This window comes from Leucoraja erinacea, chromosome 11 (genome assembly GCF_028641065.1).
Source record: "Leucoraja erinacea ecotype New England chromosome 11, Leri_hhj_1, whole genome shotgun sequence".
Classification (NCBI taxonomy): Eukaryota; Metazoa; Chordata; class Chondrichthyes; order Rajiformes; family Rajidae; genus Leucoraja; species Leucoraja erinaceus.
The window spans coordinates 37,981,720-38,000,686 of record NC_073387.1 but is presented as its reverse complement, the minus strand read 5'-3'; the positions used below and the strand labels follow the sequence as shown (position 1 = coordinate 38,000,686).

At 43.8% G+C, this 18,967-nt stretch overlaps 1 protein-coding gene and 1 long non-coding RNA gene across 4 annotated transcripts; one reads left to right on the top strand and one right to left on the bottom strand.

The window, feature by feature from the left end:
* Nucleotides 1-485: 485 nt before the first annotated feature.
* On the bottom strand, nucleotides 486-6,985 carry LOC129701692 (uncharacterized). 3 transcript variants are annotated; one of them, XR_008724252.1, is made up of 3 exons: nucleotides 6,964-6,985; nucleotides 6,115-6,324; nucleotides 486-1,158 (listed from the first exon to the last, which is right to left on the bottom strand). It is a non-coding gene; the product is annotated as an uncharacterized LOC129701692 (long non-coding RNA). The 3 variants fall into 3 exon arrangements; XR_008724251.1 differs by having other exon boundaries at nucleotides 6,944-6,973; XR_008724250.1 differs by lacking the exon at nucleotides 6,964-6,985 and adding an exon at nucleotides 6,795-6,868.
* Nucleotides 6,469-18,549, top strand: thoc3 (THO complex 3). Its single transcript, XM_055643055.1, has 6 exons — nucleotides 6,469-6,694; nucleotides 7,915-8,071; nucleotides 10,743-10,947; nucleotides 14,902-15,063; nucleotides 16,514-16,614; nucleotides 18,138-18,549. Exons 1-6 carry the CDS (start codon nucleotides 6,512-6,514, stop codon nucleotides 18,299-18,301), a joined length of 972 nt encoding a protein of 323 aa, XP_055499030.1. The 5' UTR covers nucleotides 6,469-6,511; the 3' UTR covers nucleotides 18,302-18,549.
* The last annotated feature ends 418 nt before the right edge of the window (nucleotides 18,550-18,967 follow it).

The window sequence follows — 18,967 nt, the reverse complement described above, 5'->3', positions numbered from 1 at the left end:
TCAAAGGCTGGCAGCCACAAGTCAGAAACACACACAGCCAGACACACACAGAGTTTTAAATATAGATAGATGTATATAATTATAAATATAATTGCCTTTATGGTTTATGTACATCATCTGACAAATAAGATAAAGAGAGAAATGGAAAAACTATGGAATTACAAAAGTGGGACACCTTTATCGAAAGGGTATCCTTCTTTCATTCCAGGAGCTACAACAGAATGATGGACTACATCAAAAAACATTTTTAGATACTTGCAACTCAGAGATTATATAAAATCACACACACAAGTGTATAGAACTAAGGACCCAGAAATCCTTGAAGAATGTTTGAATAAACATCCTAACACAGACTACATTTATAATATCCTGTTAGATACTGAGGTCCCATCGACAGAACCACACAGACAAGCATGGGAAAATGAATTGGCTCAATCCATAACAAAGGATATATGGGATGAAAGCTTACAACATATACATTACTGTTCGTTAAACACCAGACATTCTTTAATACAATTTAAATTATTACATAGATTATATTACTCCAAACGAAAACTAAACAGAATTTTTCCAAATATCTCACCTATCTGTGATAAATGTCAATACCTAGAAGTCAACTCATACCTTGGTAAATTGAATAAAAATGAAAACATTTTGGATGGATATTTCTGAAGTTGTTAATATTCAATTGGATTCCGATCCAAAATTAATACTATTGGGAATATCAGAACAAAGTATAAAACAAATCAAATACATTCTCTTGATTACAGTATAATTATTGAGAAAAAATTAATACTAAGATTTTGGAAAAATCCAACAACCCCCACACTTAAAATGTGGATTACAGAAATGTCTGAGACCTTACACTTGGAAAAAATTAGATTTGTCTTAATTGACAAACTAGAATTATTTGTTAGAATATGGTCTCCATTTATTGATTTTTTTTTAAAGAGGTAAATTGATTCAACACCGAAGCTGGACTGAAACCCGAGGTCAGGATTGGATGAATAACTACGCCTTATAATCTACGGACCTATCTCCAAAACTGTTATTGGTAATTTTCTTATTTTGTTTTTTCTTTCTTCCTTATTTTTCTCTTTATCTCTTCCTTTCTATTAGATTATAGATCTTTCTTTTCAGTTCTCTTTTTTAAAAAATCTATAAAAAGAACAGAAGCTTTGTATGAATGTAATTGATAAACAAACCGTGTTGCTATTATGTGTTTACGCTTCTAATACAAATATATATTTAAAAAAATATGTGAAGTGATGGATGAGCTAAATCACACACTGTTCCCCAACAACGCTGATTACACAAGATCTTATAGCGAGACAAAGATCTTATAGCGGAGCAAGATATACCACTCCTGCGAACTGCAATGGGCTGACGTGTAGTACGCAACGGAGCGGATCGTGGGCATTTTTTTCGTCCATTTCAGTAACCTGAACCTACCCGACCAGACCCGATTCGCAGTGTAATCAACGTTGCGGGGGAAGTTTGTGTGTGCGTGATGTAGGGCTAGATTCATAATTCTGTTAGTTCATAATTCTGTTAATTCTTGTCAAAGAATAAAATTTGACCGGTAATATTCTTTTTTTTTTATAATGTTTTTTAAATCATTTATTTTTAAATGACTCCGCTATAAGATATTTGCTGCGAGAGGCATAGCATACATAATGATAAAGCATCTAAGTGAGGAGGGACTCCAAAAGACACTTGCACTATATAACAAGGTGTGGGAAGAAGGGCGAATACCAGAGAGGTGGAAGGAAGCAATCATTATGCCTATTAGGAAACCAGGGAAAGATGCAAGTAATCCAGTAAATTATAGACCTATAGCTTTAACAGCACACATGTGTAAACTGATGGAAAGAATGGTAAATGAAAGATTAATGCATCTAATGGAAGAAAACGGTATAGTGGCTAATTATCAGAGTGGCTTTAGAAAAGGGAGAGGTACTAATGATCCAGTTCTGTGCTTGGAAGATGATATAAGGAAAGCACAAGTTAAAAAAGAATCTGTAGTTACTGTATTTTTTGATGTAGAGAAGGCTTATGATATGTTGTGGAGAGAAGGTCTTCTAATAAAGCTGCATTTAATGGGAGTAGGAGGAAATATTTTTAACTGGATAATGGATTTTCTTAACGGTAGAAGTATCCAAGTTAAAATAGGGTCAGACATCTCTAGTAAATGTGTAGTCGAGAATGGAACTCCCCAGGGAAGTGCGATAAGCCCGATCCTATTCTCAATCATGATCAATGATATATTTGCAAACGTTCAACCAGAGATGGGGCGATCGCTCTTTGCAGATGATGGCAGCCTATGGAGAAGGGGGAGGAATATAGATTTTATCGTGGAAAAAGTACAGCAAGGGATAGCCCAGGTGGAAGAGTGGGGAGTGAAATGGGGTTTTAAATTCTCTATAGAGAAGACAAAGACAATGGTTTTCACAAGGAAGAAAATTAAAGAGGATGTCCAGTTAAAACTATACGGCAGCAATTTGGAAAGAGTAAAAGATTTCCGTTTCCTGGGAGTCCACTTTGACTCCAGATTAACATGGAGGGTCCACATTACAAAAATAATTGGAAAATGCAAAAAAGCCATCAATGTAATGAGATGCTTGGCAGGTTTAGAGTGGGGAGCAGATATATTATCGCTTAAACGTATCTATGTATCACTGATCAGATCCAGACTAGAGTATGGCAGTATAGCTTATGGATCAGCATCTAAGTCAGTGTTGTCCGAGTTGGACAAAGTCCAAGCGGAAGCTCTAAGAATCTGTATAGGAGGTGTGCGGACGTCACCTGTATGTGCACTACAGGTGGAAACTGGGGAGATGCCATTGAGACTGCGCCACAGACAACTAATGGCTAATTACTGGCTAAGCCTTAAGGGTCATGGAGAGAACCATCCAACAAAACAGGTAGTACATGAAGGTTACACAAAAAAGCTGGAGAAACTCAGCGGGTGCGGCAGCATCTATGGAGCGAAGGAAATAGGCAACGTTTCGGGCCGAAACCCTTCTTCAGACTGATCGGGGGCGGGGGTGGGTGGGGACAAGAAAGGGAAAAGGAGGAGTAGCCAGAAGGCTGGGGGATGGGAGGAGACAGCAGGGGGGCTGAGGAAGGGGAGGAGACAGCAAGGACTAACAAAATTGGGAGAATTCGATGTTCATGCCCCCGGGGTGCAGACTCCCCAAACGGAATATGAGGTGCTGTTCCTCCAATTTCCGGGTGCTGCTCGCTGTGGCCATGGAGGAGACCCAGGACAGAGAGGTCGGAGGCGGAGTGGGAGGGGGAGTTGAAGTGCTGAGCCACCGGGAGGTCAGCTTGGTTATTGCGGACCGAGCGGAGGTGTTCGGCGAAACGATCGCCCAACCTCTGCTTGGTAACACCGATATAGATCTGCTCACATCTAGCGCAGCAGATGCAAAAGATGAGGCTGGAAGAGAAGCAGGTAAACGGCTGGCGCACCTGGAACGATTGCTTGGGTCCTTGAACGGAGTCGAGGGGGGAGGTAAAGGGACAAGTGTTGCATCTCTTGCGGTTGCAAGGGAAAGTGCCCGGGGAGGGGGTGGACCGAGGGAGAGGGAAGGGAAGAATTGACAAGGGGGGTATGGAGGGAGCGGTCTTTGCTTTGGAAAGGCAGATATGGGGGGAGATGGGAAGATGTGGCGAGTAGTGGGGTCACGTTGGAGGTGGCGAAACTGACGGAGGATTACTTTTTGTATGTGACGGCTGGTGGGGTGAAAGGTGAGGACTAGGGGGACTCGGCCCTTGTTGCGAGTGCTGGGATGGGGAGAGAGAGCAGTGTTGCGGGGTATGGAAGAGACCCTGGTGCGAGCCTCATTTATGGTGGAGGAGGGGAACCCCCGTTCCCTGAATAGTGAGGACATTTCAGATGTCCTGGTGTGGAACGCCTCATCCGTGGAGCAGATGCGGCGTAGACGGAGGAATTGGGAGTAGGGGATGGAGTCCTTACACTGCTCTCTCTCCCCATAGGAAGCAAGGGCCGAGTCCCCCTAGTCCTCACCTTTCACCCCACCAGCCATCACATACAAAAAGTAATCCTCCGTCAGTTTCGCCACCTCCAACGTGACCCCACTACTCGCCACATCTTCCCATCTCCCCCCATATCTGCCTTCCGCAAAGACCGCTCCCTCCATAACTCCCTTGTCAATTCTTCCCTTCCCTCTCGGTCCACCCCCTCCCCGGGCACTTTCCCTTGCAACCGCAAGAGATGCAACACTTGTCCCCTTACCTCCCCCCTCGACTCCGTTCAAGGACCCAAGCAATCGTTCCAGGTGCGACAGAGGTTTACCTGCATCTCTTCCAACCTCATCTATTGCGTCCGCTGCTCGAGATGTCAGCAGATCTATATCGGTGAGACCAAGCGGAGGTTGGGCGATCGTTTCGCCGAACACCTCCGCTCGGTCCGCAATAACCAAGCTGACCTCCCGGTGGCTCAGCACTTCAACTCCCCCTCCCACTCCGCCTCCGACCTCTCTGTCCTGGGTCTCCTCCATGGCCACAGCGAGCAGCACCGGAAATTGGAGGAACAGCACCTCATATTCCGTTTGGGGAGTCTGCACCCCGGGGGCATGAACATCGAATTCTCCCAATTTTGTTAGTCCTTGCTGTCTCCTCCCCTTCCTCAGCCCCCCTGCTGTCTCCTCCCATCCCCCAGCCTTCTGGCTACTCCTCCTTTTCCCTTTCTTGTCCCCACCCACCCCCGCCCCCCGATCAGTCTGAAGAAGGGTTTCGGCCCGAAACGTTGCCTATTTCCTTCGCTCCATAGATGCTGCTGCACCCGCTGAGTTTCTCCAGCTTTTTTGTGTAACCTTCGATTCTCCAGCATCTGCAGTTCCCTCTTAAACACAGGTAGTACATGAGTGCTGGGAGAGAGGGGTGGCTCAGTCTGGAAGCTTCGGCTGGGTTGGAGGAGGTGTGGCAAGGGACATGGAAGTAGAGGACAAAGAGTTCTGCCCTGCAGTATTGTGGCCATCTGTCCCAATATGGTTACTGAACATCCCAAAAGTTGATCTGGAGATATGGGAGGCAAAAAGGAGGGAGAAAAATTCGGACCTAAAAACAGAATACCATAACCATATATATAATAGATACAGGGAACACCTCTTAATCTTCACAGATGGATCAAAGGACCCAGTAGCTGAAACAACAGGGGCAGCTGTGGTAGTGCAAGGGATGAATGTTGAGATTTGCAAAAGAACAAATAACTATTTGGCAGTATATACAGTGGAACTGTACGCTATTTTGATGGCAGTTCGGTGGATAGAACAGGTGCAACCATGCAAAATATTAATTTGTAGCGACTCATTGTCTGCAATCCAGAGTATTGGGTCTGGTGCATCCCATAGGCGGCCTGACCTAGTGTATGAAATTCTACTACTATTAAGCCAAGTAACAAGGAAGGGCAGTGACGTGACTTTGTTGTGGGTCCCAGCACACATTGGTGTGCTAGGAAATGAAAAAGTGGATAAATAAGCAAAAGAGGCCGTTAAAAAAGAGAACATAGAGGTAAACCTACAATTATCCAAATCTGAAGGAAGACACATTGTGTGGAAGAAAATAAATCAGGAATGGCAACAATACTGGGAACAGGAGACAAAGGGGAGACACCTCTATTCGCTACAAAACAGAGTGGGCATTACAGCAAGAAGAGGGGGGAACAGGAGAGAACAGGTAGTATTAGCAAGATTGAGGATAGGACACACCCACCTGAACAGCACATTAAAAATGTTGGGAAAACACCCTACTGGGATGTGTGAGGAATGCCATCAGCCGGAAACAGTTCAGCATGCTCTAGTTGCATGTAGACGATATGCAACAGAAAGAAGAGTTTTGATCAATGAAATGAAGAAAATTGGAATGACAGATATATCAGAAAAGAACATTCTAGAGTATGGAGGGGAAGGAAAAGGAGTAAATTTGTTGTTTAATTTCTTGAGGGCCTCTGGCCTTATAAAAAGGATATAAAGTAAAGACATGAGGACTGTGGAGTGAAGCCAGAAGGTGGCAGCAATGCAACATTGTGGATGCCGGCTGCCGTAAAACTCCAAAGAAGAAGAAGAAGAAGAAGAAGGCATAGCATACCTGCGAGAACCAGATAACGTTTTGCATTGAAAGATGGCGGCCGTGACGCTCCGTTACGTACTACACCTCAGTGCGTTGGATTACGTAGGAGTGGAGTATCTTGATCTTTGGTCGACATCGGGTTTTTGTTCCCTTCGCGTTATAAATAAAGTTTGTTCGGCGGAGTCCGGTTGTACCATCTCTTCTTTTAGGGGTCCATTGGATCGGATACTTTTATAAATAGAAAGAAAGATTCCGAGATAACCACAGATATCCATCTATGATAGATTAGTTATGATGCCCTGTGAGCGAGAGCCCCCTCCCACCTGTATCCCCGCAGCCCCGATGGATACCCTCGGTGGCGGCTGAGCCCCCCCCCCGTCCCCGTCCCGCATCCCGCGGCCCGGAGCGCACGAGAATGGCGGCCGCCTCCGACCTGCTCGCGACGCAAGAACATTTCAAAACCAACGGCCGCACCAAGGAGTTCTCGGCGCACACGGCCAAGGTTCACTCGGTGGCCTGGAGCTGCGATGGCCGCAGGCTCGCGTCCGGCTCCTTCGACAAGACGGCCAGCGTCTTCGTGCTGGACAAAGACCGGCTGGTAGGAGCCCGGGGGCTGCGGTCAAGTGGGACCCGGGATTCGGCGCTACTTACCCACCATCGCCTCCCGACAGTCACTTATCGCCCCATTCCCCACCCACCGTCTCCTCACCCATCGCTCCCTCCCCCACCTCACAGCCACCCACCGTTCCCACCAAATAGCCTATATTTGCTATAAGATCTTTGGTTCCCACCACCTCCTCACCGTCTCCTCACCCATCGCTCCCTCTCCCACCTCACAGCCACCCACCGTTCCCACCACCTCCTCACCGTCTCCCCACCCACCCATCACCTCCTTCCTCACAGTCCCCTCCCCCTCTCAATCACTCCATCCCCCCTCCCCACCCATCCATCACCTCCTTCCTCTCTCACCCCCACCACCTCTCAATCACTCCTTACCCCACTCCCCACCCATCCACCCACCCATCGCCCCTTCTCGTCCGCCCACCAACACATCGTCTCCTTGCAGTCACCCGTCACCCCCTCCCCACCCACTTATCACCCCTTCCTCTCCCCCCCCCCCCCACCCACCATCTTCTCACAGCTACACATTACCCTCTTCCCATCCACCCTCCACCTCCTGACAGTCACCTATCATGTTTCCCCACCAACCCATCACCCCTTCCTCTCACCCCACCACCCTCCTCCTCTTCCCAATCACTCCTTACCCCTTCCCTACCCAGCCATCACCCCCTTCCCTACACCCACCCACCCATCACCTCCTTGCAGCCACCGTCACCTCACAGCCACACAACCCCAATAATCATCCCACCCACCCGTCATCTCCTCGCAGCCACCCATCAGCCCCCCTCCCCACCTATCACCTCCACCCATTACCCCCCCCACCCACCCAACACCCCCACCCCGTTCCTGTCACAAGAAATTGTTCAAAGAAAGTGCACTAGGCTTGCAGTAAAACTGATAATTGCACATTGAGGACACTTGTGGCGCTGGATTGGCAGATTTTTTCAGATGATACTCCTATTAATACTCCAAAATACTTATTTTACCTGTTTCATATGATTATTATTTTATAGTGAACCCAATAAGATTAATGGCAGAATAGGAACTGGAGCTTGGAGGGTGGAAAGGCAATACAGGAAACATCATCTGTTGAGCCAGCTAATGATTAATGGAGATATCCAATTAGTTGGACAGCAGACTATTGGAGTATTTAAAATTTCCCTATTCTCAAATTATTCTAAAATATTTTTTTTTCAGGTTAAGGAGAATAACTATCGTGGTCATGGTGATAGCGTAGACCAACTCTGCTGGCACCCTACCAACGCAGACCTTTTTGTGACTGCTTCTGGAGATAAAACTGTTCGAATCTGGGATGTCAGAACTACAAAATGTGTTGCTACAGTCAACACCAAAGGTACTGCCAAAAGAGGTTTTGTTGACACTGCAGTATATTATAAAGTAGTTCTTGTATTCAGCAATTGCAAATTATTGGATCAATTGCATAAAGGAAAGAGAAACATAGAAAATAGGTGCAGGAGTAGGCCATTCGGCCCTTCGAGCCTGCACTGCCATTCAATATGATCATGGCTGATCATCCAACTCGGTATCCTGTACCTGCCTTCTCTCCATACCCCCTGATCCCTTTTGCCACAAGGGCCACATCTAACTCCCTCTTAAATATAGCCAATGACCTGGCCTCAACTACCTTCTGTGGCAGAGAATTCCAGAGATTCACCACTCTCTGTGTGAAAAATGTTTTCCTCATCTTGGTCCTAAAAGATTTCCCCTTTATCCTTAAGCTGTGACCCCTTGTCCTGGACTGCCCTAACATCGGGAACAATCTTCCTGCCTGACAACCCCCTTAAGAATTTTGTAAGTTTCTATAAGATCCCCCCTCAATCTTCTAAATTCTAGCGAGTACAAGCCGAGTCTATCCAGTCTTTCTTCATATGAAAGTCCTGACATCCCAGGAATCGGTCTGTTGAACCTTCTCTGTACTCCCTCTATAGCAAGAATGTCTTTCCTCAGATTAGGAGACCAAAACTGTACGCAATACTCCAGGTGTGGTCTCACCAAGACCCTGTACAACTGCAGTAGAACCTCCCTGCTCCTATACTCAAATTCTTTTGCTATGAATGCTAACATACCATTCGCTTTCTTCACTGCCTGCTGCACCTGCATGCCTACTTTCAATGACTGGTGTACCATGACACCCAGGTCTCGTTCCATCTTCCCCTTTCCTAATCGGCCACCATTCAGATAAAAGTCTACTTTCCTGTTTTTGCCACCAAAATGGATAACCTCACATTTATCTGCATTATACTGCATCTGCCATGCATTTGCCCACTCACCCAGCATATCCAAGTCACCTTGCAGCCTCCTAGCATCCTCCTCACAGCTAATACTGCCCCCCAGCTTTGTGTCATCCGCAAACTTGGAGATGTTGCATTCAATTCCCTCGTCCAAATCATTAATATATATTGTAAATAGCTGGGGTCCCAGCACTGAGCCTTGCGGTACCCCACTAGTCACTGTCTGCCATTGTGAAAAGGACCCGTTTACTCCTACTCTTTGCCTCCTGTCTGCCAGCCAGTTCTCTATCCACATCAATACTGAACCCCCAATACTGTGTGCTTTAAGTTTGTATACTAATCTCTTATGTGGGACCTTGTCGAAAGCCTTCTGAAAGTCCAGATATAACACATCCACTGGTTCTCCCTTATCCACTCTACTAGTTACATCCTCGAAAAAAATTCTATAAGATTCGTCAGACATGATTTACCTTTCATAAATCCATGCTGACTTTGTCCAATGATTTCACCACTTTCCAAATGTGCTGCTATTCCATCTTAATAACTGATTCTAGCAGTTTCCCCACTACCGACATTAGACTAACTGGTCTGTAATTCCCCATTTTCTCTCTCCCTCCCTTTTTAAAAAGTGGGGTTACATTAGCTACCCTCCAATCCTCAGGAACTACTCCAGAATCTAAAGAGTTTTGAAAAATTATCACTAATGCATCCACTATTTCTGGGGCAACTTCCTAAAGTACTCTGGGATGCAGCCTATCTGGCCCTGGGGATTTATCGGCCTTTAATCCATTCAATTTACCTAACACCGCTTCCCGGCTAACCTGGATTTTAGTTCCTCCATCTCATTTGACCCGCAGTCCCCTGCTATTTCCGGCAGATTATTTATGTCTTCCTTAGTGAAGACAGAACCAAAGTAATTATTCAATTGGTCTGCCATGTCCTTGTTCCCCATGATCAATTCTGTTCCCCATGATCAATCCTGATAGAAATTATGTCATTTACCACCAGTATAAATAATTGAAATCTTGTATGCATTGAGTTGTTCTCACTGGACTTTTGAAAGCTTAATTTCCCTCTGGAAGACTATCCTGATAGAAACAGACCTTTCAGCCCAAGTCTGTGCTGACTGTCAGGCCACACGTATTCACATTAATCCTATCCTAACCTATTTTATTTTCCACACATTCCCATCAACCGTTACATTGCACTGTTGGTATTTGTGGTTATGAGTGTCTGGCTCCCAGGTCCAGGAATTCTCTCTGTAAGCCCCTGTGCCACCTTAATTTAGTTTAGAGATACAGCGTGAATATAGGCCCTTCGGTCTTCTGAGTCGACGCCGACCAGAAATCGCCCATACTAAGGACAATTTACAGAAGCCAATTAACCTAAAAACCTGCACTTCTTTGGAATGTGGGAGCACACGGAAAAAACCCTTGTGGTCAGAAGGAGAACGTACAAACTCCGTACAGACAGCACCCGTAGTCAGACTCGACCCTGGGTCTCTGGCACTGAGCTGTGCCACGGTGCCGCCCTCTCTCCACCTTTAAGTTCCATCGTTAAGCTTTTGATCAGCTATCCTAAATTCATTAGGTTGTTTGATAATTCTAGGATAATCCACTAATGCTAGTGGATAAATTATATATCGTTATATTTAATCGTAGAGAATTGTACCCTGTCTCTTAAATTACAAAATTTAAGTACAAAATTTGTCACCTTGACTTTTGATTAGAGTAAACGGAATGTGCGCAATGTTTTATGGTCCAATGTTTTTAGGTGAGAATATTAACATTTGTTGGAGTCCCGATGGACAAACGATCGCTGTAGGAAATAAGGACGATGTGGTGACTTTTATTGATGCAAAATCACACCGGTCGAGGGCTGAGGAACAGTTTAAGTTTGAAGTGAATGAAATATCTTGGAACAATGACAATGACATGTTTTTCCTAACCAATGGCAATGGCTGCATCAACTTACTCAGGTAATTAACATTTAAAAAATTTTCAAGGTGGGCTTACGACGATGGGTGTAATTGAATTTATAATACAGTAACAATCTGAGATATTAGCTCTGAAATCGTATATAATTTTACCTTTATATGTATGAGTAATCCACTTTCAAGCTTTATATTAAATTACTAGTTAAGAACTTGTTCTCTAACATATTAATCATTATGCGTCCTCTATGTCAATTCGTGATACATCATTTCAGCATTGTCTGTTGATGTGAATACTTATACTGGTAAGCATCTATTCATGCTGCGCTTCTCTAGCCTTGTGGTTGATTTTTCAAAATGGTGTCTTTTAGACTTCATTATTATCTATCTATATTACTAAAAGTCTGATCTTGACCACTTCCTGTTCTGTATATTGATTTTAGAAAAAAACGCTGCCACTTACGGCTGTGATTTTTGGCCATCTTACTCAGTCCCCCTCCGTTGTGCAAGAGGATTTTTCCCCTTGATTATAAATAAAAGAGTTATTAGTGTTTAAAAAATGTTGAGATTCTCTCTCTTGAAGGCCAAGAGGCCCCTTCCGAACGGACTATAAAACCCAGAAGTGTTGAGTGCCTCAGTCAGTCTCTGCAAGATGGGGGAGCAAGAGTGTCACATCTCTTAGTCTGAGCTGTGAATAACACTGAACACACGTCTACTAAACTGTGAGTGGTTTTACTGACCTGTCACTGCCCTTAATGTGGTTTGAGAATATAGTTTGGAATTGTTAAAGCTGTGTTGCCTTTGGTTTGGGAATTGCCAAAGCTGTGTTGCCTTAGGTTTGGGAATTGCTAAAGCTGTGTTGCCTTTGGTTTGGAAATGCTAAAGCTGTGATGAAAAATAAGACTTATTAGTGTTTAAAAAATGTTGAGATTTTCTCTCCTGTCTACCACGCAATGAAGGCCATGCCCCTTCTGGTGGGAAGGGGAAGGGACCATAAAACCCAGAAGTGTGGGCTTGGCTCAGTCTCTGCAAGATGGAGGAGGGAGAGGTCACGACTTACTGTATTTAGTGGCCTTGCACCCTACTTGAAGTGGTAAGAAACTGCACTTGAATTTGGTGGTCTTGCACCCTGCTTGAAATGGAATTTCAAGGAATAGCCGTGTCAACTGCCAGCCCATCAGCCACGAGTGAGTGAGCAGCCAGCACAACAGGCTTGAGTGACTGAGCCGCCAGCCCAAGAATCCATTTGGCCCACAACACCCATACCAGCGCTCCAGAAAGCCCACCATCTGGCCACCAAAATTGGAATTGGTGGAGAGGTGGAATATTGCATTGGGGGAACAGCCCTTCCGTGTGATGCTGGGACCCAACGGGTCCCACTTGGACTAGTGTGTAATATTTCTCTGTTTTGTGGCACAATTGTTGCTGTCAGCTTGAGAATGAAGCTGGTTACTATCATTATTTTTCCTTCGACGAGGTAGATGAGTCTGATATGGCAATTTGATTTGCTCCTCTTAAAATATTGCCCAGAGATTCCAATATTGGGAACTATCCATATTGAAAATTGCAGGGTTGAAAGTGTATCTCACTAACTTGACAGGTTAGGTAAAAACGAATAGTAAAAAATTAGAGCAAAAAAACATGCATTCATAGAACACAGGAATAAAGTTCTTCCACTGAGGTTAGAGATGGATTTGCCGGCAGTAGGTTATGACAGGGCTGTTCCTAAGAGGAAGCTGCAGAGCATTAGGATACTTTGCAGAACACTGTCTGTGGGATTGCTGTGCTGACCAATTGAATTTTCCAGTACACATTTCCCCAGTCCACTAGTACACCAGAACAGAGACCCACTGAGCTCCTCCAGTTTTTTTTTTTTTTTTTTTTTTTTTTTGCTCAAATACTATGTCAGTTGAAATTGGCAGAGAAATCGGTTGCCAGGAAATAGAAGCAAAGCTATTTTGATTTTAACTGTTTCAATGTTTTTAAACACTTAGAACATGCTGCCAGGGGATATGGTGGAAGGAGATGCAATAACAATGTTTAAGATGTATTTAGACAAGCATATTAATAGGTAGGGAATAGAGGGGGCAGACCATGTGCAGGCAAATGGGATTAGGTTGGACTGGCATCGTGATTGACACAAACATTGTGGGCTGAAGGGTCTGTTCTTGTGCTGTACTGCTGTGTGTTCTATGTATGCATGTTATTTTACTCTTTAATTTTAACTTTAAAATAACTTCAGTTTTTTGATTGGTGCAAGTAACATTCACAGCCTTTAAATCTTTCAATAGGTTTGAGAGCAAGTGCATGGGCTTCAGTGCTGTTCTTGTGACTATAGCTGCCCACATGTAAAGGGAGGCACAGTGCCTCATAGATGCGCTATCAGCCAGTCTCCCATAGGAAAACTATACCCTGGAACCATGCTGGAATGGAACAACAAGGTCCAGGATGCAGTTGACTGGTAAACATGGGTTGGGAAAGATCTGCACCAAGAGTTTTAATTAATTCCAAGAAAAAACAGTGAGATAAACATCAGCATCTGATCGATTGTTCACCCAGGGTATGGGAATAGAGAGCAAGTGTTGAAATAGCTTCTGTGACCATAGAATAGTCACTTGATATTAAATTCCGCAGATTTGGCTTGGCAAAGAAAATAACATTATTTCTATAGGTTCAATTTGTTTATACATTTTCTTAGCCCTTCAACAAATAAGTTTACCTTAGACTTCCAGAATGTACTTTTGTGTACAAAACTGTTATTTGAGTATTTATTACTACAGGTGTACAACCTTTCATCCGGAGTTCGGGAAACGAAAAAGCTCCGAAAACAGGACATTTTTTCCAGGATGTCGTCTGCACACCAAAGCTCGCATTTGGCACCAAACTTGACCCGAAACGACCCACGGTCAACCCAAGTCTGTACTACTGTAGCGGCTGCCTCCTCCCCGGAGACCGGGGAGACACTTAAACATCTGTAAATCATTGTTTAAATGATAGTTAGTTTGGAGGGCTTTTATGTGAAGAGGGGGGGGGGGGAACTTTAATTCTTAGTCCCCTACCTGGTCGGAGAGGCGGGGAGTGGGCAATGCCTTACCGGGTCGCCGTGCAGTAAGCTCCGGAGCGCTGTGGCCGCCGACTCCCAACATCGCAACTCTACCCCTGGCTGCGCGGCGCTCCGGCCGCGGGCGGCGCTGGATTTGGAGCGCCACGCAGCGAGGGGTAGAGTGGCTGCAGTCAGCGCTCCAAATCCGGCGCCGCCCGCGGCCGGACGCCCGCAGCCCCAGCTCCGCGATGTTGGAAGTCGGCGGCCACACCGCACGGCGACCCGGTAGGCATTGCCCGCTCCCCGCTGGTATCCCAGCGCTGTGGCCGCCGACTCCCAACATCGCGGAGCTGGGGCTGCGGGCGTCCGGCCGCGGGCGGCGCTGGATTTGGAGCGCCGTGCAGCCAGGGGTAGAGTTGCTGGGGTCGGAGCTCCAACCGGCGCCGCCCTCGGCCGGACGCCTGCAGCCCCAGCTCCACGATGTTGGGAGTCGGCGGCCACCCCGCTCCGGAGCTTACTGCACGGCGACCCGGTAAGGCATTGCCCACTCCCCGCCTCTTCGACCAGGTAGGGGACTAAGAATTAAAGTTTCCCCCTTCACCCCCCCCCCCCCCCCCCCCCCCACCACACATAAAATCCCTCCAAACTAACTGACTAACATTTAAGCAATGATTTACAATGATTCCCCGGTCTCCGGGAAGGAGGCAGCCGCTCCAGACTTTTCAAGCCGCCCGTGCTAACTACCTAATCTACACTAAAAATCTTCCATTTCGATATCGGAAAAATTCCGAAATTTGAGAAGTGTCTGGTCCCAAGGCTTTCGGATAAAAGGTTGTGCACCTGTACCTAATTCTGATCTTACGTTTTACTACATTAAGGTTGAGTTGTTTTTAATAGTTTAATGAAATAATCTGACATGGAAAATTCTACATTTTTAACTTTTAATTATGTTTCAGTTATCCAGAATTGAAACCTATTCAGTCAATCAATGCACATCCTTCGAACTGCATTTGCATTAAATTTGATCCAACTGGCAAATATTTTGCAACGGGGAGTGCAGATGCACTGGTCAGCCTTTGGAGTGTGGATGAACTTGTGTGTGTAAGGTGTTTTTCCAGGTGAGTCAGGGTTGGAATGTGCTCAAAATATTGATAATCAGCTTGGGACTGATCATGAAAAGTAGAGAAGCTATTGCATCTGACCTGTTTTTACATTGACTGTCTTTCAAATCCATATAACAGTGATGGGAAGCTGCTTATTTTTATTTATTGATAACATGTGTTCATTTGTATTTGAACGTGACAAGGAGAATTGTTAATTTAGAGAGTTTAGAATAGGGCCTGATAATGTCTCTTTTTCAGGCCCAGTTTTATATACTGAGATCATATATTTTATAAACTGCTATTTCTTTCCACTATGATTCCAGATATGCAAGTAAAATTTTAATTGCTGCAGTTGCTTCCATATAAATGTCACATTTATTGAAACTATTCATTGCAAGAAACATTGTGGACATTTTTGGGAGAAAGACTTGCCATTTTAGCTATTTTTTTAAGATCGAGTCGTCCCAGCTGTATGCTGACTCATCACCCTGTACCTTTTCACATTGCTCACCCTCAGCCATTTATTGTTGTAGATTCTTAGTTTGCAGTTGCTTTGCTCTGTTCAGTTTGCTCATGATTCACCTACATGGTCTGACCTACTGCTCCCTTGCGGGTCCCAAACATTTAACATATAGAATAAAGGCAATGGTCATCAACTAACGTCATGTTGATTTGAAATTTCATAACAATTTTCACGTCTCAAATCCACTTATTATAAAGGCCCCCCATGTAGCTGCATTTTAACTTGCAGTGATTCATACAGAAGGATGCTATGGTGTTCAAACCTCCCTATAAATTCCTTGCATCTAGGTCCATATTGTCACCTGCTTTGTCTCGTCAACATTTCTTGTATTTTTCATAGCCTGGACGGGGTTATTTGGCCCATACATAAAGTCTAAGCCAGCTCCTGCAGTGGTCCCACTCCTGCATTTATTTCACTGTAACCTAGTTTCTCTCAAGAGGCCATTAATTTCTGATTAGCTGACCTCTACTTCTCCAAGATGGCACCGGATCTTGGCAACTCTTTGCAAGCTGGTCCCAGAAGGGGATCTGCTGTCATCCATCGCAATAATTCCACTCTTTTTAATCTTTATTTCAACAACAGCATTCTTACACTAACAATCTTTTAAATCTGCTTTTAATCTCCTAAAAACATGGTGTTTTTTTTTTTGACTGGGTAGAACACAAACAAAAACAGTTTACTGCATCTTGGTACACGTGACAATAATAATAAATCAAACAAAACTTCCTGACAATAAGAGTAATTTATCGTAACTTATTAAACTACTGACCAGCATCTCTTTGGAATGAGAGAGTATCGGAAGTCAGGATTGAAGGCACGAGCCAGATTGAAGGCAACTTTATGTGCTGTGCTACAGAAGCAGAATGACAACCTATTGATAAGTTTTATCAAATTTTATACAGAAGTTTTCTATTCACAGTTTTGGTCCTTTGCTTTCTTCAGACTTGACTGGCCTGTAAGAACGTTAAGCTTCAGCCATGATGGGAAAATGCTGGCATCAGCTTCTGAGGATCACTTCATCGACATTGCAGAAGTAGAGACTGGTATGAATTTGCAAATCAATGTAGTGTTAAATGGTGACCAATGCCATTATTCTTGTAGTTAAATATCTTTTAAAGTAAACTTGTGTTTCTCTTTAAATGCCAGCCAGCTATTTTACAAACTTGACGATTCTATATTTGAGATGCAAAGCATTTAAGTGTAACTTGCTTGTGTTTGAGTGACCAATTTGAAAGTTTACTTTGAAACAAGAAACTGCAGAAAAGGGTTTATTAAAAAAAAAAAAAATAGACGCAAAATGCTGGGGTAACTGGGCTGGTCAGTCTGAGGAAGGGTCCTGACCCAAAATGTCACCTATTCATGTTCTCCAGAGATGCTGCCTGACTTCTTGAATGTTTGCTTCTCTCTGTTAAGGGCCTGTCCCACTTGGCGATTTTTTTTTCAGCAACTGCCGGTGTCATATCAGTGATGCCAAAAGATTTTGAACATTTCAAAATGCAGCAGCGAAAAAAAAATGTTGCGTCACGCCGCAAATTTTTTTGGTGACCTGATATGTCAGTAAATGATGCTGGCAGTCGCTGAAAAAATCGCCGTGGGACAGGCCCTTTAGTTAGGCTTTTGCAAAAAACTATCTGGTTAAGCTGTTTTCGTTGCCAACCAAGAGAACGAGAAGTTATCGTAGAGGCATACAAAATATGGGGAGCATATATAGGGTGCATTGCAAAAACCTCACCCCATAACAGTGGTATCCAAAACCAGAGGGGGATGTTTGAGATAAGTCCGGCATGGACTTGTAGGGCCGAGATGGCCTGTTTCCGTGCTGTAATTGTTATATGGTTATTATATGGTTATCTTTTGGCATATGCATGTGGCATATGAAGACCATTTTAATGTAATTCATGTCCTTGGGCCATACTCCATCAGAACTTGATTGTGGCAACTGCACACATTTTACTCAGATCTTCGGGCAATTGAAGAGACTTGGTTGTCAGTTTGAATATTTATTTAAACGGGGGATAGATCATGCCTAATCTGCTGGGCCTGAACATTCTTACAAAAGGATAGAACTAATATTTGTAAGAATACAAATAAAAATAACAACTGAGAACTGGGCAATTTTAGGAAAATAAAAGCACTGAGTAAAGAATTGGTAGAAATGGAAAATATAATTGAGAGTGAAGTGCAAGGCATTTTTTTTTCCACAGGATACTGAGTGCCTGGAACATGATGCTAGGGGTGGTGGTTGAAACAGATGTGTTAGTGACATTTAAAAGACTTTTGGACAGGTATATGGATATGCAGGAACTGAAAGGATAGGTGATGGTCTGGGCATCATGTTCAGCATGGACATTGTGGGCTGAATGGCCTGTTCTTATCCTATGTTGTATGTAAAGTAGCATGAATTACAATTAGGAATAGAGAAAACAAATCTGTGTCCTGTGGCTGAATATATTTCTGTGCAATAATTATCCTGACTGGCTTCGTAGGTAAAACTGTTATGAAAAGTGGATTAGTAATTGCCTTTCAATACAACGTTAATTAAAAAAAAAATTATATTTTTCAATAGGCGAGAAGCTATGGGAGGTGCAGTGTGACTCGCCTACTTTCACTGTTGCATGGCATCCAAAGCGACCACTCTTGGCTTTTGCTTGTGATGACAAAGACGGCAAGTATGATAACAGTCGGGAAGCTGGAACTGTTAAACTCTTTGGACTCCCTAATGATTTGTAATACAATACTCCTGAGCTTCAGTGCAGCTGCTCAACAGTGTACAGAGTGAAGCATGCAAATACTACATTTGCTTTGGACTTCATTGGCTTCACTTTTGAATGAAACTTTATGGAAAAACTTTTTTTAAACTTTGATATGAGTGTATTTTGAATTTGAATGCCGATAACATAGTTCACCACAATGTGGAAATGTACTGTTCATGAATTTCCCTGGACAAATTTGGTATTAATAAAGCCTTTTGTAATTAATATGCAAATGTGTTGCTGATTAATATCCAAGTAAACTTCTCATTTCACTAAAATCGTATAAGAGTTGAAATTAACTGTTAGTGGAATATTTCATACACATGAAAAACCACATAGAAGATATCTATGGCACAGTTGATTCATTTGTTGTGCATTCAAATCCCTATTTATATGAGCTGCAGAAGGTAATTTCACAGGACTACAAGTGCAAAAGAGGGTGGTCATGTGGTGACCAATCTACTGAATGTTAAAGTTGCCATTATTTCTTAACACACTGTTGAACTGACTGTTTCATGAATTAAGAATTTTATTACTTTCAAATAGTTATTCAAAGTCATCTTGAAATGATTTAAATTAATAGAGCTATTGGGCGATTCAACATACTAGAAAACATTCATGTCCCAAAATGACCTTTTAAACA